The 23345-nt window shown below is 41.0% G+C and overlaps 3 protein-coding genes across 4 annotated transcripts; all 3 read right to left on the bottom strand.

Annotated features, from left to right (window-relative positions):
* Window positions 1-2848: 2848 nt before the first annotated feature.
* Window positions 2849-5126, bottom strand: LOC129855432 (regulator of G-protein signaling 2-like). Its single transcript, XM_055923084.1, has 5 exons — window positions 4975-5126; window positions 4782-4865; window positions 4487-4548; window positions 4080-4246; window positions 2849-3883 (listed from the first exon to the last, which is right to left on the bottom strand). Exons 1-5 carry the CDS (start codon window positions 5031-5033, stop codon window positions 3689-3691), a joined length of 567 nt encoding a protein of 188 aa, XP_055779059.1. The 5' UTR covers window positions 5034-5126; the 3' UTR covers window positions 2849-3688.
* An 11852-nt stretch (window positions 5127-16978) lies between these two features.
* Window positions 16979-19888, bottom strand: LOC129855430 (regulator of G-protein signaling 21-like). 2 transcript variants are annotated; one of them, XM_055923083.1, is made up of 5 exons: window positions 19568-19888; window positions 19165-19224; window positions 18737-18798; window positions 18397-18563; window positions 16979-18154 (listed from the first exon to the last, which is right to left on the bottom strand). In XM_055923083.1, the coding sequence occupies exons 1-5, from the start codon at window positions 19651-19653 to the stop codon at window positions 17966-17968; spliced, it is 564 nt and encodes a 187-aa protein (XP_055779058.1). In that variant the 5' UTR covers window positions 19654-19888; the 3' UTR covers window positions 16979-17965. The 2 variants fall into 2 exon arrangements, with proteins under 2 accessions (XP_055779058.1, XP_055779057.1); XM_055923082.1 differs by having other exon boundaries at window positions 18737-18801; window positions 19568-19884.
* A 2327-nt stretch (window positions 19889-22215) lies between these two features.
* si:ch211-117l17.6 (regulator of G-protein signaling 8) lies at window positions 22216-23345 on the bottom strand. Its single transcript, XM_055923085.1, is given in 6 exon segments — window positions 22216-22232; window positions 22235-22394; window positions 22625-22791; window positions 22897-22952; window positions 23071-23166; window positions 23269-23345. Coding segments are annotated over 6 exon segments (573 nt in total).

The following is a 23345-nucleotide window of genomic DNA, read 5'->3' as shown; positions in this document are numbered from 1 at the left end:
AGAACAGTTCAAACTGGAGCAGCAGCATGACCAGGTGGACTGGGGACAGCAAGGAGACATCAGGCCAGGTAGTCCTGAGGCATGGTCCTAGGGCTCAGGTCCTCCGAGAGAGAGGGAATTAGAGGGAGCATACTTAAATTCACACAGGACACTGTATAAGACAGGAGAAATACTCCAGATATAACAGACTGACCCTAGCCCCCCGACACAAACTATTGCAGCATAAGTATTGGAGGCTGAGACAGGAGGGGTCAGGAGAAACTGTGGCTCCGTCCGACGATACCCCCGGATAGGGCCAAATGGGCAGGATATAACCCCACCCACTTTGCCAAAGCACAGCCCCCACACCACTAGAGAGATATCGCCAACCACCAACTTACCATCCTGAGACAAGGCCGAGTATAGCCCATGTAATGGATGTGAAATGGCGAGCTAGTTAGCGGGTACGCGCTAATAGCATTTCAATCGGTTACATCACTTGCTCTGAGACCTGAAGTAGGGTTGCCTCAAGTAGGGTTGCCCCGCGGCTTTTGTGGAGCTATCGGTAACGACGCTTCGTGGGTGACTGTTGTTGATGTGTGCAGAGGGTTTCTGGTTCGCGCCCGTGTCGGGGCGAGGGGACGCCGTAAAGTTATACTGTTGCATTGGTGCCGTGACCCGGATCACTGGTTGCTGCGGAAAAGGAGGAAGTTGAAAGGGGGGTGAGTGTAACGGATGTGAAATGGCTAGCTAGTTAGCGGGTACGCGCTAATAGCATTTCAATCGGTTACGTCACTTGCTCTGAGACCTGAAGTAGGGTTGCCCCTTGCTCTGCAAAAGGCCGCGGCTTTTGTGGAGCGATGGGTAACGACGCTTCGTGGATGACTGTTGTTGATGTGTGCAGAGGGTTTCTGGTTCGCGCCCGTGTCGGGGCGAGGGGACGCCGTAAAGTTATACTGTTACACCCACAAAGATCTCCCCCACGGCACAACCCAAGGGGGGGGCGCCAACCCGGACAGAAAGATCACGTCGGTGACTCAACCCACTCAAGTGACTCAACCCTCCTAGGGATGGCATGGAAGAGCACCAGGTATGACGGCTGTGTAGTCCCATGGTGTTTCAATTTGCGTACTATTGTTTGTACAGATGAACGTGGTACCTTCAGGCGTTCTGACCGTTTGAGCAGACACATGCACATTTGTGGCCTGCTGGAGGTCATTTTGCAGGGCTCTGGCAGTGCTCCTCCTTGCACAAAGGCGGAGGTAGCGTTCCTGCTACTGGGTTGTTGCCCTCTTACGGCCTCCTCCACGTCTCCTGATGTACTGGCCTGTCTCCTGGTAGCGCCTCCATGCTCTGGACACTACTCTGACAGACACAGCAAACCTTCTTGCCACAGCTCGCATTGATGTGCTATCCTGGATGAGCTGCACTACCTAAGCCACTTGTGTGGGTTGTAGACTCCGTCTCATGCTACCACTAGAGTGAAAGCACTGCCAGCATTCAAAAGTGACCAAAACATCAGCCAGGAAGCATAGGAACTGAGAAGTGGTCTGTGGTCACCACCTGCAGAACCACTCCTTTATTGGGGGTGTCTTGCTAATTGCCTATAATTTCCACCTTTTGTCTATTCCATTTGCACAACAGCATGTGAAATTTATTGTCAATCAGTGTTGCTTCCTAAGTGGACAGTTTGATTTCACAGAAGTGTGATTGACTTGGAGTTACATTGTGTTCTTTAAGTGTTCCCTTTATTTTTTCGAGCAGTGTATATTGCTTCATTACCAAAATATATACTTTCCCTTTCAAATTGAGAAAATTACAGTCATTGGTGTTAATTATAGGTTTTTTTCTGCTGTGTATGAAATTCTTCGGCGGGCAGTCTAAGTGGTAATTTTTAGGATGGAAAAACTGTTTGTGTCAAATTAAATGACCAAAACCAACCACAATAGTTCTTGCAAAGTTTTGACTGGAAGTTCAGTGTGAAAAAACTTGCCCTTTGCAAAACATTTAGCCTGCTTCTAAGAAACATATTGAGCTATGTTTGGTCTATTTGGGATAATGTGTTAGATGTATGTCTTATTATGCCTGCATGTTAGGAGTGTATGGAGTTATGTTGGGTCTGTTTGGCTTGAGATGTGTAAGGTGAGAAATGGTCCTATAGTTGCCCTGTCAAATATCATTACAGAGGCCATGGGTCCTAGTACTACCGGACAGCTGTCAGAGAGGAGAGCTGTCTTCTCAGTGTCAGCTTTTATTATGAGTTCCTGCTCATCTGTACCAACAACACTTTGTCATGTCAGGGGATTAACACAAAGTCTGCACATCCCCATAGTCAGAGCCACAGAGATATTGTACGTTGCGTCAGTCGTGATCTTTTTTTCGGGAACACAGCACCATTTTTACTGGAACCTCTTATTGACATGAGCCCATTCCGATGTGTGAGCACTGTTCCACTGGAAGCCAAATGATGTGTTGTGCAGATGATGTTGTGCAGACAATTTCTCTGGTAGAGTACAGTAGATAGATTTCATCCAGGAGTTGTGAGGAACGGGAATTGATATGATGCAGGTATTTATATCTTTGACATTTTGTGTTTGAGTAAATATTTGGTCTGGAAGGGAGCAGACTGGGAAGGCCTCATATATGTCATCTCTTTACACCAAAACATCCCCTTCCTCAGCTGCCTCAAGGTACTGCTGTGAAGTTGCAAGGTAAAAAGTACTGTATAGTTGATCCTGTCATGGACTTCATTCACTTTCGTTGACCTGATGGTTTGTTATGACTTGGAGTTCAATTTGAATTGGATCTGAAGTGTCTTTTTATAATTAAAAACACAGTGTTAAAGCCTTCAGGGCCCAATAACTGGAAATGTTCTGAATTCAATATTTTATTAGACTTGACATTGGACATGTATGTATTCAACAAAATAAAAAAAGAACCACAGTATTGCAGTCCAGCTGCCACCATACCTTTGCCTCTATGTCTATTGTTTTATTTACAGTAAGTTCACCCACAATGAACTGCAGGGGGTTAAAAAAATAAACTACATAGAAAATATGTAGAAAGTATAATGGACCTATATATTTTCAAATAACTGACCTTTTTCTGTAAGAAAATATATATCAGTACGGCCCTCCGTGGAATTTCGGAATCCCGATGTGGGCCACGAACCAAAAAGTCTGCCCGTCCCTGGTTTGAAGCAACATCCGCTACAATATTTAGTGTAAACACCTTTATGCGATGCAAAACATTCACCTCCATTCAGCTCTCCAGCAAAACAGTTACCAATTTAAACCTATACCACTGATCCCAGAAAGTGCTTACTCACATCATATAGTTGCAAATAGTTATTAGACAGTTATTTACCGGTACTGGTGTTTGGTGAAACTAACTCAACTGCATATTCAAACACAACAGGATGGGCAGTTCCATTTTAAGCCAATATCAAAATGACTTTACGTCTGATCTGCATTGTTTTTTCTCAATCTTTAAAAGCAGGATGCACAATGTTGAATTTACATTTTTAAAATGTAAACGAAAAGCTATTTAGTCATTCACTGTACTTCCTACATTACAGTACTGTTTATAAATAGTGCACTGCAGCATTGCCCTTGACCGCATGGCTCAAATGTGAAATGGTTTTACATTCCATGTAACTACATGGTGTCAGTGTGACTGCATAGACAATCCTTCAAAGTGGTTCAGCTTATTAAGACTTGAGATATTGCCCCTCTCCCCTGGCAACGGCACAAAGTTCCTTGTAGAGCTCAGAGTGGATGAAACGAGGGTACGCGTTGTTCTCCATCAGGCTGAACACCTTCTTTTGGGCCAACAGGAAACACGTCAGGCTGGGCAGACACAGGCTCTGGGCGATAGCATCTTTCGTTTGGTAGTCCAGGTTGATCTGCAACCAAATAGAGACAAGAACACCAATAAGTCTTTGCACAATCAGAGTGATCACACATTGGCATTAGATATAAGTTGTTTGGAAATAAGAAACATAACTATCACTTTATCTTTACCATATTTGTATTATAAGATTGTTGCTTAATATCAGCACTTTAAGAAAGACTCCTGAACGTAGTGAAAGGAAAACTCACCTCTTTAGGAGCATCACACCGGATGAACTCTTCATAGATGCTTCTGGCCCTCGACGACAGTTTCTCTAGAGCCGAGATGGTCCTGAACTCCTCACAGGCTGTCCAAAACTCTAGATTCTCCTCACAGAACTCTGACTTCAGGAAGATCCGAAATGCTGCCTTTCCATCTGCAGGAGAGGAGGGAGGGAAGGAGAGACAATGTCAAAGCAGCTCTCAAGCAGTAGAATTTCTTCAAGCTGAGTTGAGAACGGTCAAATATCACCCAATCAGAGGTGCAGTTTAGATCCAGCTGTACTTCGAGATGACTCACTTCATTCATATACATTTTCACTCTATAACATTTGTGTCCATTTCATACAGTCATGCTGATATCATATGAACTATAAAAGACAGGATGTGGCATTTACATTTGTGACTCAGGAGTTTGTCAAGTGACTGTGCCCATTGGTTGACTTCATCCACTGTTGGCCTTAGGAAAGAGAGAACAGTCACATTAGAGGCCTGTAGTAGTAGTAGTAGCAGTATACAAGCAGTAAAAACTACTTGTATACCACTACTTGTATATACTACTTGTAAACAAGTAGTAGTAACTACTGCTTTTAAATACATATATTAAGGTTGATCATTATTAGGATATGGAGCCTTATGGTACTCCATAATTTACATCCATAATACTACATGATTCAGACCCCTGAGCCTTACCTGTAAGATCTTCTTCTTGTCATGGATTTTGAAGAAGAGGTGATCTTCAAGAGATATCGTATCCTTGTCCTCCAGTTTCTCTTCCTGAAAATTTTTTTTTTTTCTGTTAGTAAAATTCCATGTGACTGCTATCGTTGCTTAACAAGGTCATGATAATCAGCTGTAATAACACAAACAAGAATAATTAACTCACTTGATTCCTTTTTTATCAATAGAGAAATCTGACGCCTTCATACAGTCTGTACATGCCATGTCTCTTTCTGATACAACACACTCTCAATATTCTGTGGTAAAACACTGAATATAGCACTGACTACAGCAGTCAAATGAATCTACCTCCCTCTAGAGCAGTCAGAGCACTTTATATTTTCCTTCTGATATCGTCATGCTAGGAAGGCCGGCCTAGAGTTAACAGATCTGTAACCTGATTGGCCCACTCTGAACAGTTGGCTAGCCCATCCGCTGACTGTGACAGCCTGCGGCAGTAAAGGAAGTGCTAGGGAATGTGATTGGTTGTTTAGTGTAAACGGTTACACTACTGAGAGTTTATCTCCGGGTAGGCCAATGACATAGAGGTGCACCAAGTCCACCGAAAACTAAAACATAGTTTAGAGGACCCCCCCTTACACACACACACACACACACACACATCAGCTCTTATAGAGACAAATATATTTTATGAACTAATCCAACCTGATCTTATCAAGCAGTGGGAGACGTTAAGAAAATAATGCATGAAAGTATGATGAGGAGAAAGTAACTTGATGCAATCTGCTTGACAACACAAAGTAAGATGTAAGATTCGTACTGATTGGAACGCCATAGCCCATCAAACTCGTTTTCCTACATTCCTGTTTACGCTCTATAAATAGAGTCTTAGTTATAAAAATAGTAAGGTGGGAGGAAGTGGTTGGAAACTAATTACTTTAGCTGCCAATCTCCAAGCATTTCTGCCAGTTTGTTTTCTGTAAAGATGACCCAAACCCTTTCACCTCGAATCTCTTTAAAAGCCCCTAAGGTCGATGTCTGCACCCCGCGGAAGAGATAATTAGCATATCATAAAAATCTGTCAGTGTCAAGTGTCAGTTGTGCAGAGGTGAGGACGGAGTCAGGCGCAGGACACAGAACTGAGTAAAACAACGTACTTTACTCGGAAAAAAGAAATCAGCCAAAATAAATAACAAACCCTAACACAAAAGACTAACCCAAGACCAGGAACAATCACGCACAAAACATAATGAGAACCAGAGGGTTAAATAGGGAAATAATAATAACGTAATGGGAACCAGGTGTGTACAATCAAGACATAACAAATGGAAAAAGAAACATGGATCGGTGGCAGCTAGAAAGCCGGTGACGACGACCGGAAGTCGTGACAGTCAGTTTAAGCTAGAGATATGTTTTTTGCATGGGCTGCATCTCAATCCACTGCATCCGTCTATGTCGCACTTCCGCATCTGTGGTGAAAAGTGACAGAGCTAGAGCGGTGTTTGTCAGACCCTCAGACATCCCAAAAATCGATCCTCTCACAAAATCGCCTGTAGCGTCCGAACGGTACAAACTATTATGACCCATATATGGAAAGATGAGACCCTCATAAACACAATGCTCTACAACCCTCACAAGTGTCTTGGGACTCGTCTGAAGTCGGTACAGCCGATTTACCAACTTCTGTCTTTAGCGTCCGAACATGGTCTGATGGTCTGATGGTCCCCCAGTACCAGTTGAAAAAATGTATGTAAGTATATATGGAGACTGTTTATACATAAGGGGTTAAATACATGTAATATATGTAAAAAAATGTTTCCTGATCTTTCTTATATCTGTCAGATATAAAGTTGGAGTCGGAAGTTTACATACACCTTATCCAAATACATTTAAACAAAATTTTTCACAATTCTTGACATTTAATCCAAGTAAAAATTTCCTGTTTTAGGTCAGTTAGGATCGATCACCACTTCATTTTATGAATGAGAAATGTCAGAGTAATAGTTGCGAGAATGATTTATTTCATCTTTCATCACATTCCCAGTGGGTCAGAAGTTTACATACACTCAATTAATATTTGGTAACATTGCCTTTAAATAGTTTAACATGGGTCAAACGTTTCGAGTAGCCTTCCCCAAGCTTCCCACAATAAGTTGGATGAATTTTGGCCCATTCCTCCTGACAGAGCTGCTGTAACTGAGTCAGGTGTGTAGGCCTCCTTGCTTGCACACACTTTTTCAGTTCTGCCCACAAATTCTCTTTAGGATTGAGGCCAGGGCTTTGTGAGGCCACTCTAATACCTCGACTTTGTTGTCCTTAAGCCATTTTGCCACAACTCTGGAAGTATGCTTGGGGTCATTGTCCATTTGGAAGACCCATTTGCGACCAAGCTTTAACTTCCTGACTGATGTCTTGAGATGTTGCTTCAATATATCCACATAATTTTCTCTCCTCATGATGCCATCTATTTTGTGAAGTGCACCAGTTCTTCCTGCAGCAAAGCACCCCCACAACACGATGCTGCCACCCCCGTGCTTCACGGTTGGGATGGTGTTCTTCGGCTTGCAAGCCTCACCGTTTTTCCTCCAAATATAACGATGGTCATTATGGCCAAACAGTTCTATTTTTGTTTCATCAGACCAGAGGACATTTCTCCAAAAAGTACAATCTTTGTCCCCATGTGCAGTTGCAACCCGTAGTCTGGCTTTTTTATGTCGGTTTTGGAGCAGTGGCTTCTTCCTTGCTGAGCGACCTTTCAGGTTATGTCGATATAGGACTCGTTTTACTGTGGATATAGATACTTTTGTACCTGTTTCCTCCAGCATCTTCACAAGGTCCTTTGCTGTTGTTCTGGGATTGATTTGCACTTTCGCACCAAAGTACGTTCATCTCTAGGAGACAGAACGTGTCTCCTTCCTGGCCGGTATGATGGCTGCGTGGTCCCATGGGGTTTTTACTTGCGTACTATTGTTTTTACAGATGGACTTGGTACCTTTCATGCGTTTCGAAATTGCTTCCAAGGATGAACCAGACTTGTGGAGCTCTACAATTTTTTTTCTGAGATCTTGGTTGATTTCTTTTGATTTTCCTATGATGTCAAGCAAAGAGGCAGTGAGTTTGAAGGTAGGCCTTGAAATACATCCACAGGTACACCTTCAATTGACTCAAATTATGTCAATTAGCCTGTCAGAAGCTTCTAAAACCATGACATAATTTTCTGGATTTTTCCAAGCTGTTTAAAGGCACAGTCAATTTAGTGTATATAAACTTCTGACCCACTGGAATTATGATACAGTGAATTATAAGTGAAATAATCTGTCTGTGAACAAATGTTGGAAAAATTACTTGGTTCATGCACAAAGTAGATGTCCTAACCGACTTGCCAAAACTATAGTTTGTTAACAAGAAATTTGTGGAGTGGTTGAAAAACTAGTTTTAATGACTCCAACCTAAGTGTATGTAAACTTCCGACTTCAACTGTAGGACAGACATTTCAGAACAAACACCCTTTAGGATATTTTGTTCCATGTAGTGAATCTCTTATCCATTGCGTTTGAATGGGTTAATAGCGGTAAGGCCAAAATAAAATGTTATCAAATCATTTTTTTATATATTTTTTTATACTTCAAGTGGTCTTCTAATTCAAAATCAAATAGCAAAATGATCCTGTTATAGACACAAAAATATATTTTATGAATTAATCCAACCGGATCTTTTCAAGCAGTGGGAGATGCCAAAAAAAATAATGCATGGAAAGTATGATGATGAGGACTTAACATGATGCAATATCCTTTTGACAACACAAAGTAAGATGTAAGATGCGTACTGATTGGAATGCCATAGCCCATCAAACTCGTTTTCTTACATTCCTGTTTATGCTCTATAAATAGAGTCTTAGTTGCAAAAATAGAAAGGTGGAAAAAAGTGGTTGGAAATAAATTACTTTAGCTGCCAATCTCCAAGCATTTCTGCCGGTTTGTTTTCTGTAAAGATGACCCAAACCCTTTCACCTCGAATCTCTTTAAAAGCCCCTAAGGTCGATGTCTGCACCCCGCGTAAGATCTAATTAGCATAACACAAAAGTCACCATAAAAATCAGTCAGTTTAAGATAGAGATATGTTTTTTTACATGGATTGCATCTCAGTCCACCGTATCTGCTGATGTCGCACTTTCGCATCTGCTGTGAAAGCTGACAGAGCTAGAGCAGTGTTTGTAAGACCATGAGACATCCCGAAAATGTATCTTCTCACAAAATTGCCTGTAGCGTTCGAACGGTACAAACTATTATGACCCCTCTATGGAAAGATGAGACCCTCACAAACAAAATGGTTTTCTCCATTTTGCTCTACAACCCTCACAAGTGTCTTGGGACTCGTCTGAAGTCGGTACAGCCGATCTAACAAATGGAGAATTCATCATGCACCAAGACCTTGTTTGTAACATACAGCAGAGAGAAACAGCCATGAAGGTCTTTGTCAGATGAGGAGGGCCCACTGTCATTGAGATGATGAAAGTTGCATTTACTTTCAGAATTGTTTGTAAAGCTACTCGTAGCTGGGCTGTGAGATACTGGTAGCTCATGATCGACATGTTCGAGACCCCTGATCTAGACTCAACAAATATTATCTCCTGTCTTCATATGAAAGAAAATACAGTTGTGTATATGTTCAACTGACCCAGATTGATAATGTGAGTTATCATCGCAGCGCTCCAACCTGAATGACTGGTTCTTACCCCACCAGCAAGATAATATAATAGCACACAAATCACCTGCCTTGGCAGTAGTGCTGCATCTTTCCATTCACCCATTGGCGTCATGCAAATGCATGGTGGATGATGTTAATGTTTGTCCTCACCCAGAAATTACAGCTACCTGTAGGTACAGTATGCCAGTGTGGTATGACCAAAGAGGTAATGGAAATCTGTGAATTTGCATATACAGGAACAAAGTTTTAAATGTTCCGTAAATACAAAGTGGTATCGTTTATATCAGTGTCATTGAATTAGTGCTCAAAGTCATAGGCAGTCGCTGGTATCACATGTAGGCAGAATGTGTTGGGATCTTGCCATTGGATGAGTGGTCTTCTAATGTCCGCTCTGATTGGTTGTCCAAGGTCACATTTATAGTAGGCCCAGTCCAACCTCAACCCCTAGCTGCTACCCTTTGACTTCTCATAGATCTGAAAAGATTGGCTAAGTAGTATGAGCAATACCAGAGGGATAGCGGTAGAACTGAGATTGGCCATTCGGTTCTCTAGGATTTTGTCTGGTCGGAATCCCTGGGAAGGAACTGTGGAGCTGTTGAGGGCTTTGACGTGGGAAGGAAAGGGAAAGAGTCTTAAGACATTGTTAAGGCTTTTTAGGGTTGAGCTGCAGCTTTCCAGTGGTCATCGATGACAGCCACACATGCAAGCAATCACACTGTAAGGAGAAAATAAGAAAATAATCATATTTGGCAGCGATTACAGCTGTGAAACTTTCTGGGTAACTCTGTAAGAGCTACATACAATACCCCATAATGTCAAAGTGGAATTATGTTTTTAGAAGGTTTTACAAATGAATATAAATGAAAATCTTAAATGTCTTGCATCACTAAGTATTCAACTCCATTTGCTATGGCAAGCCTAAATAACTTCCAGAGTGAACATTTCCTTAACAAGTCAGATAATAAGTTGCATGGACTAACTCTATGTGCAATAATGGTGTTTAACATGATTTTTGAATGACTACCCCATCTCTGTACCCCACACATACAATTATCTGTAAGGTCCCTTACAGACATTGGATATCCCTTTGAGCATGGTGAAGTTATTAATTACACTTTGGATGATGTATCAGTACACCCAGTCACTACAAAAATGTAGGTGTCCTTCCTAACTCAGTTAACGGTGAGGAAGGAAACCGCTCAGGGATTTCCTCATGAGGCTAATGGTGATTTTAAACCAGTTACGGAGTTAAATGGCTGCGATAGGAGAAAACTGAGGATGGATCAACAACATTGTGTCACACCAGCCTTCGCTTTGGCTCTCCCTCCTGTCCAGCTCAGGCGTTCGGCGTTGCCGGCCTTCTAGCTGCTGCCAAACCTACTGCTGGAAAAGGCCCTTCACTCACTAACCCTGGACTTATCTCTTCATCATTACACACACCTGGTTCCAATCCCCACTCTATCACTGTATATATACTCCCTCTGCCAATTGTATTTTTTGGTCATTGTCAATGTTACTTGTTTTCCTGAAAGGAATCTCTCCTACTATTTCCTGAGTACTTTATATTTTGCACTTTGGGTTCGCCCTGTGACTTTTTGTTTGTGAAGATGTATTTTGAGCACAACAGCGTTTGGGTTTCGTCCCGCGTTGATCTATGATGCTTAAATAAATGCAGTAGTTCTAAACCTGCGACTGCCTCCTGCCTACTCTCTACACCAGTGACACCTTGTAGTTACTCCCCAATACTAACCTAAATGACAGAGTGAAAAGAAGGAAGTCTGTACAGAATACAAATTCCAAAACATGCATATTTTTTTTTACAATAAGGCACTAAAGTAATACTGAAAAAATGTGGCAAAGAAATGTACTTTTTGTCCTGAATACAAAGCATTATGTTTGGGCCAAATCCAACACGACACATCACTAAGTACCACTCTTCATATTTTCAAGCATGGTGCTGGCTGCATCATGTCATGGGAGTTGTTTAGGATCAAAGAAAAGGAATAGCGCTAAGGACAGGCAAAGTCCTAGAGGAAAACCTGGTTCAGTATGCTTTCCAACAGACAGTGGCAGACAAATCCACCTTTCAGCGAGACAATAACCTGAAACGGAAGGTCAAATATACACCGGAGTATGACCACCTTGAATGTTCCTGAGTGGCCTAGTTACAGTTTTGACTTAAATCGGCTTGAAAAACTATGGCACAACTTGAAAATGGCTGTCTAGCAATGAACAACAACCAACTTGACAGAGCTTGAAAAATGTTTTCAAAGAATAATGGGCAAATATTGTACAATCAAGGTTTGCAAAGCTCTTAGAGACTTGCAATGACAATTGAATCAATTTTAATCCCACTTTGTAACACAACAAAATGTTGAAAAAGTCAATGGGTGTGAATACCTTCTGAAGGCACATATTATCCTGCCCAGGCATAATGTACTCAACTGATCAAATGGAAGACATTAGCCACATTAAGAAACTACATCCCTGTTGATTTGCTAGACTGCCATTTTGATTTTGGCAAGGGGTCTGTTATCCTTAAAATAACTGTCACATGTACATAATCCTTCCTAATACGGTATGAGTCAGTCTTCTCTCACAGCCTCCATTCATCCATCCATCTTTGACAAACTTTGAGCAGAGGCCATGCAGCCAACACTTTGGTATTTTTGTACTCGATCATTATTAGTACAGTACGTCTGCATCTCTGTGTTGTGATTCTCATTGTGAAATGGCACTAGCAGGTAAACCACCAGGCCTGCTGAGGACCACAAAACAGCTGGTCTGTTCTGTTTATTATGATGTGCAGACAGTGTGTAAGCAGCTGATTGTTCCGAAGTGAATAAGGAGCAGAGCCAAGTTTCCACCAAGACTAATGCTTCCAAAAAGCTTTACGTAGTAGTAGCACATAATTCCCAGCACTGAAGCATATTTTGTCCCCAACTAGGATTCCTAAGTATCCCAGAGTCGTACAGTACAAGTTGTGCTCCTGCAGCATGTGCGTGTTTTGTTGTGTTGTTTCTGAGGGTAAATAAAAGCGACGTACTTCAAATTACTCGCAACGGCAGATATACAGTACTTTTGAGGAGATGGGAAATGTTGCCCATGCTACATCAATGGTCCGAGCGGTGCATTCTGGGCTATTCTGGCACAAGGAGCACTGTCCTGCAAGGAGTGAATGGGAGTCTACTGGACGCTGGCTCAAAAACCTAACATTAGCATGAATTTCGTCAACAAGAAGTACATAAAAACATAATTCTGAGATGTGAGATAATTAACTTACTATTTGTAGTATCGTATAGATTTGGAAACGTGACATTACATAATTTCAAGGAAAATAGGCACATTTCTCAACATACAGTATACACTGACATTGAGAAGGGATTGCATTAAGATTAGTTTAGCAACTGCTTGACGCAGCATGACAATGTGAATGCGATTGGTCGACAGTCTGCTGGGTGGGGCGTTATGCATTCATTGCAATGTACACTGGACTAAAGAGGCAGACAAATAGGAAAAATGTGCTAGACCTTCCATGAAATGACACATTTCTCAAGGTAGGAATATCGCAAAAATATTATCAATTGCTCATTTCGAGAGAAGACATCCTCCTGAGTTATGACATCGATGCGATCAGTATTGAAATCTGACATGTATGATAGATTTTTTCGTGATCTGAATGTCATATTCCTATTAATTTCCAGTGTAGTGAGAGTGACTTTGTCACGGGGCTACGCCCTACCGGACGGATTTCTGACTGCTTGAATGCCAGTAACTCAGATACACATGAAAACATGAAATGACCTAGGGAATCGATAGAACATCACTCAGAGATGCACAAAAACAATATAACATTCAAAATGGGTGAACCTTCCCTTTAAAGTGACTGTGTACTGTACAACTTGGCAAACAATGCAGTGGTAGTAATGTGTAATGCATGGGATGGAACACAATGATCACTTAAAACCCTTTAAACACATTCCAAACCACTACAAGCAATGCAAAATAACAGGTTTTTGGACTTTGTAAAGTAGTTTACATGAGGGCCTCCGAAACAGTTTAGGTGAGGGCCATACCTTGGACAGTATAAATGCTAACAAATGGAGAATTTATCATGCCCCTTGTTTGTAACATACAGCAGAGAGAAACAGCCATGAAGGTCTTTGTCAGATGAGGAGGGCCCGCTGTCATTGAGATGATGAAACACCTTCAACTGCAAGTCATGGTTCTTAATATCTCAAGGATCATAGTCTCTTGCCACATATTGTTTATTTACCTTTCAATTTACTGTAATAACACATTACTTCTCATAAACCCCCTTGTCGTTAAAAACTGAAACTCACAACTTCCTTTCTCTATGTTATTCACTATGTAGAAAAAACACCTTAGAAATAAGACAGCAGATGTGTCTTTCAAATAAATGACAAATGCATGAAGGAGTATCTAACCACAATGATGAAGAGACACACTATATTTACAGAAGTATGTGGACACCCATTCAAATGAGTGGATTTGGCTATTTCAGCCACACCCATGGTGATAGGTATATACAATCAAGCACACAGCCATGCAATCTCTATAGACAAACATTGCCACTAGAATGGCCTTACTGAAGAGCTCAGTGACTTTCAACGTGGCACCGTCATAGGATGCCACCTTTCCAACAAGTCAGTTCGTCAAATTTCTGCCCTGCTAGAGCTGCCCCGGTCAACTGTAAGTGCTGCTATTGTGAAGTGGAAAGGTCTAGGAGCAACAACGACTCAGCCACAAAGTGGTAGGCCACAGAGGCTCACAGAAATGGACTGCCAAGTCTGCTTTCGGTTACAACTCTCACCACGAGTTCCAAACTGCCTCTGGAAGCAACGTAAGCACAATAACTGTTCATCGGGAGCTTCATGAAATCGGTTTTGATGGCCGAGCAGCCGCACACAAGCCTAAGTTCACCATGTACAATGCCAAGCGTCGGCTGGAGTGGTGTAAAGTTCGCCGCCATTGGACTCTGGAGCAGTGGAAGTGCTCTCTGGAGTGATGAGTCATGCGTCACCATCTGGCAGTCCGATGGACGACCTCACTAATGCTCTTGTGGCTGAATGGAAGCAAGTCCCTGCAGTATTGTTCCAAGATCTAGTGGAAAACCTTTCCAGAAGAGTGGATGCTGTTAATGCAGCTTAAGGGGGGACCAAATCCATATTAATGCAGATGATTTTGGAATGAGATGTTCGACAAGCAGCTGTCCACATAGTTATGGTCATGTAGCATATCTTGTTATTGAAAAATAGTATTTTTGTACGTTGAGAGGATTTTATGTACATTCAAGACCATCAGGTGTACTCAAACTCATCATGCTGTCACGTGATTTTCTTTGTGGTAATAGCCCTCTCACTACTTCCCATGTATATCTTTGAATAAGGTGTGTCAAGGGATCAAATTTAACACGTGTCATTTATTTGTTAATACTATTGCCACACAATTATAATTGTATACCACTTTTCATGGAATGGTTATGTTATACTTATGTTTCGCTGGTAAAACAATGTAGTAAGAAATCATGGAATCTTGAGACATTTCCTCTGTACTGAGCTGTGAACTTGAACTCCTACAGTCCCACCATGTGTGTTTTGTACTTCTAACCCCTTTAAAACATTGTGTGTTAAATACTTCCAGGTTATACCAATGGATTCATCTATTTCTTTTGCCTCCATTGATACCAACCATGTGTGATTAAGGGGGACCGAGCTAGTGTTTGTGAGACGAGGGTGATCCTGAAGGGGCCCAGTAAAAAGGACACGGTTTGAGCTACAAACTATTAAAAGCTATCTATGAAAAGTTACATAATAGTTGTTAGAAGGTAAGGGGTTCTTCTACATAGAAGATCATAGGAAATCCCAGGACATGGTGTCTATAATACTCTAATACGCTCACATAGTTGCTGTCACACTCCAAATTTCACACAAATATCACTGACTAGTTGGATATTCATTTCCCAATGAGCATACTATTTCTGTACTTACAGCATTCATATAAATACATTTTTTTTACCAGGTTTTTGCTTTGGTGAGCCTTCTTTTTTAAATTTACATTTATCAATTTAACTCATGAATGCAATTGTTTATGTCAAAATGTTTTGTGTTTTACTTGTAGCCCTGGTTGTCCGGAAAATAAAATGGTAAAGCAATTCATAGTGAGTCTAATGTAGATAAATTAAAGTCAGATAAATGAAAAGCCAATTTTTGATCTATAGACTTTTAGGGTTATAGCACCCCCTAGAATCGTATGATGCACCCATGCATCACACGGTGACGTCATTTTGAATATTGAATAGCTCCCCATGTGTTCAAGCTAGAGACTTACTGTTTCTTGTAATGGCTGCAGCTCAATCCCCTCTTTCTGCCGATCTAAAGTTTGTGCCTATTCCATAAAAGGGCTTCTGAAGCGACCTTTTTCACATGAGAAGATCCGGACAAGACAATTGTCACGAAATCGTCTGTAAAACCCAAACTGTGTGAGAAAGAAACTAATAAGTCACCACCATCGAAAGATGAGACTCACGAATACTACAGTATCGGTTGTTTGTCATCCACAAGCTGTACTGCAGGTGTCTGAACTCTCTGTTGCGAACCACTTCATTTTGAAGAGATCTTCTCACAAAACCGACTGGCCAGACTGAACCATTGGAGCTACAAACTAATATGTCACCAATATCAAAAGAGGAGACATTCAGAGGAGGAGACACACATGATTCAGGGGAATCATCTCAAGGTAAACCAGTACCGGGATGTAAAATGTGCAAAAATTTCAGAGGGTAAAATGTGCCATGAATAACGTGACCAAACATGGGTCCCAAACACGTTGGGGTTGAGTTTTTTTGGGGGCCATAGAAATGCATTGAATAACACATTTGTACATGGCAAAACAAGACAGTCAAAAAATCAATCATGAGGACAAGGTTTTGAGGTTTCCTATATCTGAGACACATAAAAAAAGAGAAAATAGTAAAAATAAAGAAAAATCCTTGAATGAGTAGGTGTGTTTAAACATTTGACTACTACTGTATGTCCATAATAAAATGCTGCTCTACCTTCTTAACAGCACTATCATGATTCCATATGTGTTATTTCATAGTTTTCATGTCTTCACTATTATTCTACAATGTAGAAAATAGTAAAAAATAAAGAAAAACCCTGGAATGAGTAGGTGTGTCCAAACTTTGACTGGTACTGTATATATAGTATGTGGGGGTCAATATCTACTAGGCTAGCATATGGAATTGATTTAAGACAGTCATAAAGTTAAAAAAAATCAAAATCAAAATCAAATGGCTAAATTATAAACTTTATGACTGTCTTAAATCAATTCCATATGCTAACCTAGTAGATATTGCGATCTAAGGGCTTACACATACAGGGGCAACCGCAAAGTGAAATGTTGTTTTTTAATTTAGTTGTTAATTGAGAATAAGCCAGAAGAGAGTGAATGACAATAAATATTTTGTCTGCAAATAATTTAATAATTTAATGTAATTTAATAATCTAATCGTGAACATTTTTTTACAAGCATTGCATAAGTCAGCATCCTAACAGTGACTGTGTAATAAATAGTACAACATTCTAATCTTAATTTATCAACATTGTATTGTGCTTTCTTTGTAAGCAATCAAACAATATTCTGCATCAGAGAAGTAGGAGTTCAAAGTTCAATATACAAAGTGGGACATAGGCTACCCTTCTGTCTACAATTGCACTCACACAACTTAACCTCTACTTCATACTTGGTAATTATTCAATGATAGACAGTGTAAGAAGTCTTTAACTGCCTTGCAAATCTAAAGATTCAACTGCCTTTTGAAAAACTGGTTTGAATTTAGAGACGAAATGTGAATAGTATTAAGGACAGTATAGTATTTCGGGCCGGTATCCATTGTATGTGTGCTCTCTCCTTTGTTTCACTCCAGACCACATACTTTAGTATTGTTAGTGAAAGTCCACCTTGCATCTCATATCTTATCACAGTATCATAGGCATCCTGTTGTGCACATACACACACACAAACACACATACACTCTCTTCTCCATCTTTTTAGGACAGGAAGCACCTCCGGTTGAGTGGGGACTGCATGGTTGCTGACGTTGTGTTTCAGTTCGATCGTCATTCACTCTGTGATTCATTCACTGTCAAAGACGATCTAATCACCTATGATATGTCACTCCCAGAGTTACAGATAAGACAGCAGCATCCAGTGCAATCGCAGCGCTGTAGCATTCCTCATATCCTCTCTGCCTTTCCTTCTGTCTGCCTTTCCTTCTGTCTTTCTTTTTCTCTTGGCGAATCCCACTTGCAGTGTTTCAGGGTGTGGTCTTGTGTTGTGGCGACCATGGTTTGTAGGGACACAGGCCTGTCAGTCTCTCTATGCTTGGCCAGCCTTCCATCCTGTAGAACCCAAAACATTCCAGTTTCTGTTGTCATGTTTTCCTGTCATCTAATCCGCTCCTATTAGCCCTTGACGGCGTCAGCGGCGAGGGAATCCAGGAGGGATCGGTAAATGTCTGAGCGCAGGAAGCGAGGGTACGAGTCTCTCTCCATCAGCCCATAGACAATCTTCTGGGCATCGTCAAAGCACTGGAGTGTAGGATTCTTCACGGCCCTCTTGATCTGCTCCCTCGTGTGGTAGTCAATGTTTATCTGGAACAAGAGCAAGATTAATTTAGATTTACGAAGTACAGATGGATTTCATATAGCATGTTTGGAAATAAACATTTGAGGGGGGTTTATTAACCAGAGGATGTTGATGAAATACATTGAAACATCAATGAGGTTACAAAGAGTTCAAATGCAGGGTTGCTTTCTGTAGAAATGTCACTGCAGCTATTTGAATCTGTAGCATGTAGCCATGTACTGTAATACTGTAACTATAACAGTCGTACCTCTTTAGGAGCCTCAGCCTTTATGAAATGCTCATAGATTTTTTTGGCCTTCGATGACATTCTGAATGAAGACTTGATTTTCTTGTACTCCTCACACGTCAGCCAGAACTCAATGTTCTCATCGCTGAATTCAGACTTCAGAAAGGTTCTGAAGGTCGCCAGTCCATCTGTGGGGAAGAATAAAAACACACCAAGACATGAAACAATTATAAAGCCCCAAGCCTGGAAACACGTGCTGTTTTTGTTCAACATTTCTATCTTGCTGTTTTCAGTTAGATATTTTATCTAATTTAGCTATTTATCTTGAACTATTTTGATCGTTTGATAAAGTGAAACTCACATTTAGACTCGAGGAGCCTCTCCAGTGACTGAGACCATTGTTGGGTGTCTTCTAAACTTAGCCTGCTAGGAAGAAAATGTGTGGTGATTACTCAACTAGAATCAAATCTGGGTAAAAATAAAACTGGTATTTGATGTGAGGGCAAAAGGGCACATAGAACCAACATAATTAGGAAACAATTATAGCCGCACATGGGTGCGTGTGTGTGTGCCTATGTGCGTGCCTGCTTTCTGAAGTTTAATTTGAATTCACACACACTACCACAGATGGACACTACAACATATATGGTATTTGATTTTGAACAATACAAAAATGTAATGTAATGCAAAAATGTAATATATGTTTTATATACATTTAAAATCATATAATAATAATAACCATTAGGATCAACACAGAGTAGCAGAGTAAGCCTGGGTAAGAATCCTTACCTCTCAGAGGTGGATGAATGTGAGAACATGCATTGCAGTCGGCACATAAAGTTCTTTCCCCTATGGAGAGAAAAAAAGAACGGTCATGATCGACTGATAAAACAACGTATTCCATTGTTGTATAAGGACATCTCAGTATGTAGTATCTTGGTAGAAGGTATTCACAGGTTTAGTAAAACATATGCAGTGCTTATATACAATGTGTGGCCTAAAGTATGTAGTATGACGCTAAAGCATTTGTACAAGCATTTTAGTATTTAGAAAGTATATGACACATCCATAGTATTACGAGAGTACATTGATAATATAGCCTAATATTGACTAAATATATATAAACTCCACAATACATTTTCCCGACATCGCCAGCTGTTGAGAGTATAAAAAAGCTAGAAGCTACACTCACAAGTTCTTGTTCCTCCTCCTGTCGTCCTGCTCCATATTGAAGTGCTGTGTTTGTATCAGTGTCTCTGTGATGATTAGGCTGGGCATGTTTTAACTCCACACTCTCTGTCCCCTGCTGCTGCTCATGCTGGGGTGAATCACTCTCTGTATAGAGGGGTCTCCCTCCACCTCAGGCCTTTATATGCAGGGCTGGAAGGTGAAACACAGACTCAGCCCAGTGAACCGTAGCACGAGAGGAAGCCCCTACGCTCTCTCTCTATCTCTCTCTCTGTGACATGCGCTCTCTGTCTTTTTGCGACACTCTCTTTCAACCTCTCTCTGTGTCATGCTCTCTCGCCCTCTCTCTCTGGATACCCCTCTCTTTCTCGTGCATTCTCTCTCTCTTTGTCCGGTTTTCCAGGCAGCCTAACTGCTCCTCGTTCAAAGTGTGCTCTTTATGTCCACAATATTTTTGGTCTGGGCTGCTAAGATGCAAATGACAGAGACAGTGACAGTGATAGGCAAATCATGACCTTTGCTTGGTGTGTGTTTCGGTACCCTGTTGAAATGTCATTGGGATGTTTAATTTCTTATACTGTATCCAGCGGCAAGGTGTATCTTTACTAAATTATATGATGATTAAATCCAATATAGACAGTCAGTTGTTTAGTTTGTAGATTGTGGGTGTATTGCCTTTGCATACATTAGCCAGAGTCATATAGACACCTCATGGCCAATGTGACTATAGGCAGCAATGTCCAATGACCTGTCCCTTGTCATTCTGCACAGTAACTGATGTGGTTCTCCTCAACTTACCCAAAGATGGCCACAAGCAGTCAAGCACAACCAAGTGACACCAAAACATGTCCACATACAGTTAATCTGCCTTGTGCCCTCAATTTCACACCACCACACAACTACCTTTACATCATACAGTAAAAACTGACCAGAGGTTTAAACGAACACACCACAATCACCTGTGTGGTTGACACCATAAAAAAGTTTTTTATTTTTTATTTAAATTACATTGTCCCCCAAGAGTTTCTGAATCTCCTTTCTACTTCTGCTTTACACCAATTCGAACAGTATCCATTATAGAAGTTCCTGAGTGACGGTATTGAGTAACTCAGACAGTATCAGAAATACACTGCACATTACTCACTTCCCCTCGGCTGTCATGGCAACCGTTTGGGACAAAGGAAAACAGCGTCAGACTCTGTGTGAAGGACAAAGTGGTGTGATGTTGTCGTGATGCAGGAGGGGCGAGATCTCTGTCATCTAGCAAGAATATCCCTTCATACCAACTATACTATTGACTTACCGAGCAAAAAATTGCAATAGAAGTTGCTATTGTCTGGTCTTCACTCTACCCAATAGTCCTCTTTGAAAATATCAACTCTCACATAAAACCTTCCCTTTGAAGACTGCTTTAAGTATTTAGTATTTTATTAGGATCCCCATTAGCTGTTGCTGAAGCAGCAGCTACTCTTCCTGGGGTCTATTTATAACATGGAATGTAGTAAAAACATTGAGTTCATCTCATAATCATTGAGCAATGCTCAATTGAAGATCATGCTGTGCTAGCCTCCAGACATTTGTCCATAGTGTGCCATGCTGATGCCAAAAGTCATCACAGAACAGTTGTTCCTTGGTGATGAGATTACTTCCCTAACAAGGGGACACATTCAGGCCAATTTGCCATGCATCAGAGCATCCACTGACTCCAATCCACTGGTGGGAGTTCTGGGTCAAACTCAAAGTTATTCTTAGAGCCGTCCAGATTACCTTTTTAAGACAACTTTGAGAAATAAAGCCATCTATAGAGTGGGATGAACGGTGACAGGGCAAAATTTTTCCAGCTTCAATACATTGTCGCAGGGTGGGCTCTGGGCAATTAGCTGAGACAGCTGACATGTGATCACAACAGACTTACAGTCAGCAGGCTGTGGAAAATTATTTTCTCCGATTTTCCCTGCCCACCGACCGACCACACACGATTACTCAGTGTCACAGGACAAATTAAAGATAACCCTTCACTCTGACAACATTTACATCCTGACTTATGGAAGTATACTGTATATTTAAACTGACAGGGTCCATCCATGCTATATTAGTATTAAGAGTTAAATGAATAACAGGTATTCATGTTTCATATTGCTGACAGATCCATATCATGGGTGTCAAATAAGCATGAAATGAAAAAACAGATTTTTTCCTTTGCCGAAACAAATAACACTTTATTAATGGAATACTTAAAAGCCTTTTAGTTCTGCATTTCTGTAACCATTTGTAATGTAAGTCCTTCCATTTAGACATTCTGTACCTTCTGTTCTTACCTAAAACTATTCCCTAGACGCACATGTTTTTACACCAACGCCACTTTTGATACATCAGTCAGTCTAGATGTTTGAATAAATGTACTGTTTAGCACTCTGAATCATTGACACTACTCATCACCACACATCACTCAATGCTTCTCCATACTCTATACTCATTTCTTCTTCTTCTCCAACTCATAAGTAATTTCCTGCGGTCATTATGTGTCACTTCCTGTGGGGATCTTCCAGTTCTATCCTCAGGATCTATAGTCTTATGTTGCCCTGACTCGTTTGGAATCTTCCTTGTTTGGACTTGGTGAATCTTGATTCACAAACTCTTGACCCCTAACCTCTACCAGAAGGTCCTGGCTTGCGTCTGAGCCCCAGGTAGGCATCTGACCTGAGAAACCTGGAGTACGAGTCGCTCTCCATCAGTTTGTACACGTGTCTCACTGCCTCGTCAAAGCAGCACAGAGCAGGAGCTTTCATGGACCTGTTGATCTTCTCGTGGATGTGGTGGTCAACGTTGATCTGTAGGGGGGAAACATAAACCATTACAATGAGTGCCAAGGGCAAGTTCTAATGATAGGCTAAGTTATCTTTGAAATAGTCCATTTCCCACATCAGCAAAGTACATGGAATTACATAGTCACACCTTAGGAATTATAGCTATATCTGCTACTTTAGCTTATATTATGTTTTGGATAACTGCATCCAGATACTGCCAAGGTGAATGCTGATGCATAGCCTGACTAACTGACCTCTCTCTGGGCCTGGGGATGGACGAACTCCTGGTAGATCTCTGTTGCTTTCCAGGACAGGTCAGCCGGTGAGGTGGTCTTTCTGTAGTCTCTGCATGCTAGCCAAAATTCAATATTCTCCTCACTGAATTCGGACCGCAGGAAAGCTCGGAAGGCTGCAAGGCCCCCTGGGGGATTATTAATGCTAAAGTCAGAAGGTGGTCTAATCAGACTGTACTATTGATGATAATGAATGTACTCTGGGCCAACATAGTTAAAACAGTTGTCATTACTTTCGTCCTTCAACAAGGTCTCAAGAGTTGGCTGAATTCTTCTATTGTCCTCTGGACTTAAAAAGATTGAAAAAAATGGGGGGGGGGTTATATGTGTTTTGTAAGTCAATATTACTTGGTAAACTATTTGACATGTTATTGTTGTGAAATAGTCTCCACTGTTGCCATACTTACTTGATTTTTGTAGAAAAGGACTCATCATTTATCTTTTGTGCCAGAATACACTGGATGTCTTTTTTCTGTCTTTTTCTGCTTAGAAGGATATCGATCCTGTGGAAGTAGAATGCATTATCATCCGATGTATTATGATAACACAAATGTATCATGAACTGCCTATAAAGGTCCCTTTCCTAGATAGATAATTTAACTTACCTTCTTCTCTGTGTTCTATTTTGCGGTATATCCTTCAATTCATAGATCCGAATCTTTGAAAATAATAGGTTGGGCAT

This window comes from Salvelinus fontinalis, chromosome 5, assembly GCF_029448725.1.
Source record: "Salvelinus fontinalis isolate EN_2023a chromosome 5, ASM2944872v1, whole genome shotgun sequence".
In the NCBI taxonomy this organism is placed as follows: domain Eukaryota; kingdom Metazoa; phylum Chordata; class Actinopteri; order Salmoniformes; family Salmonidae; genus Salvelinus; species Salvelinus fontinalis.
This window is presented reverse-complemented; position numbering and strand designations above follow the sequence as displayed.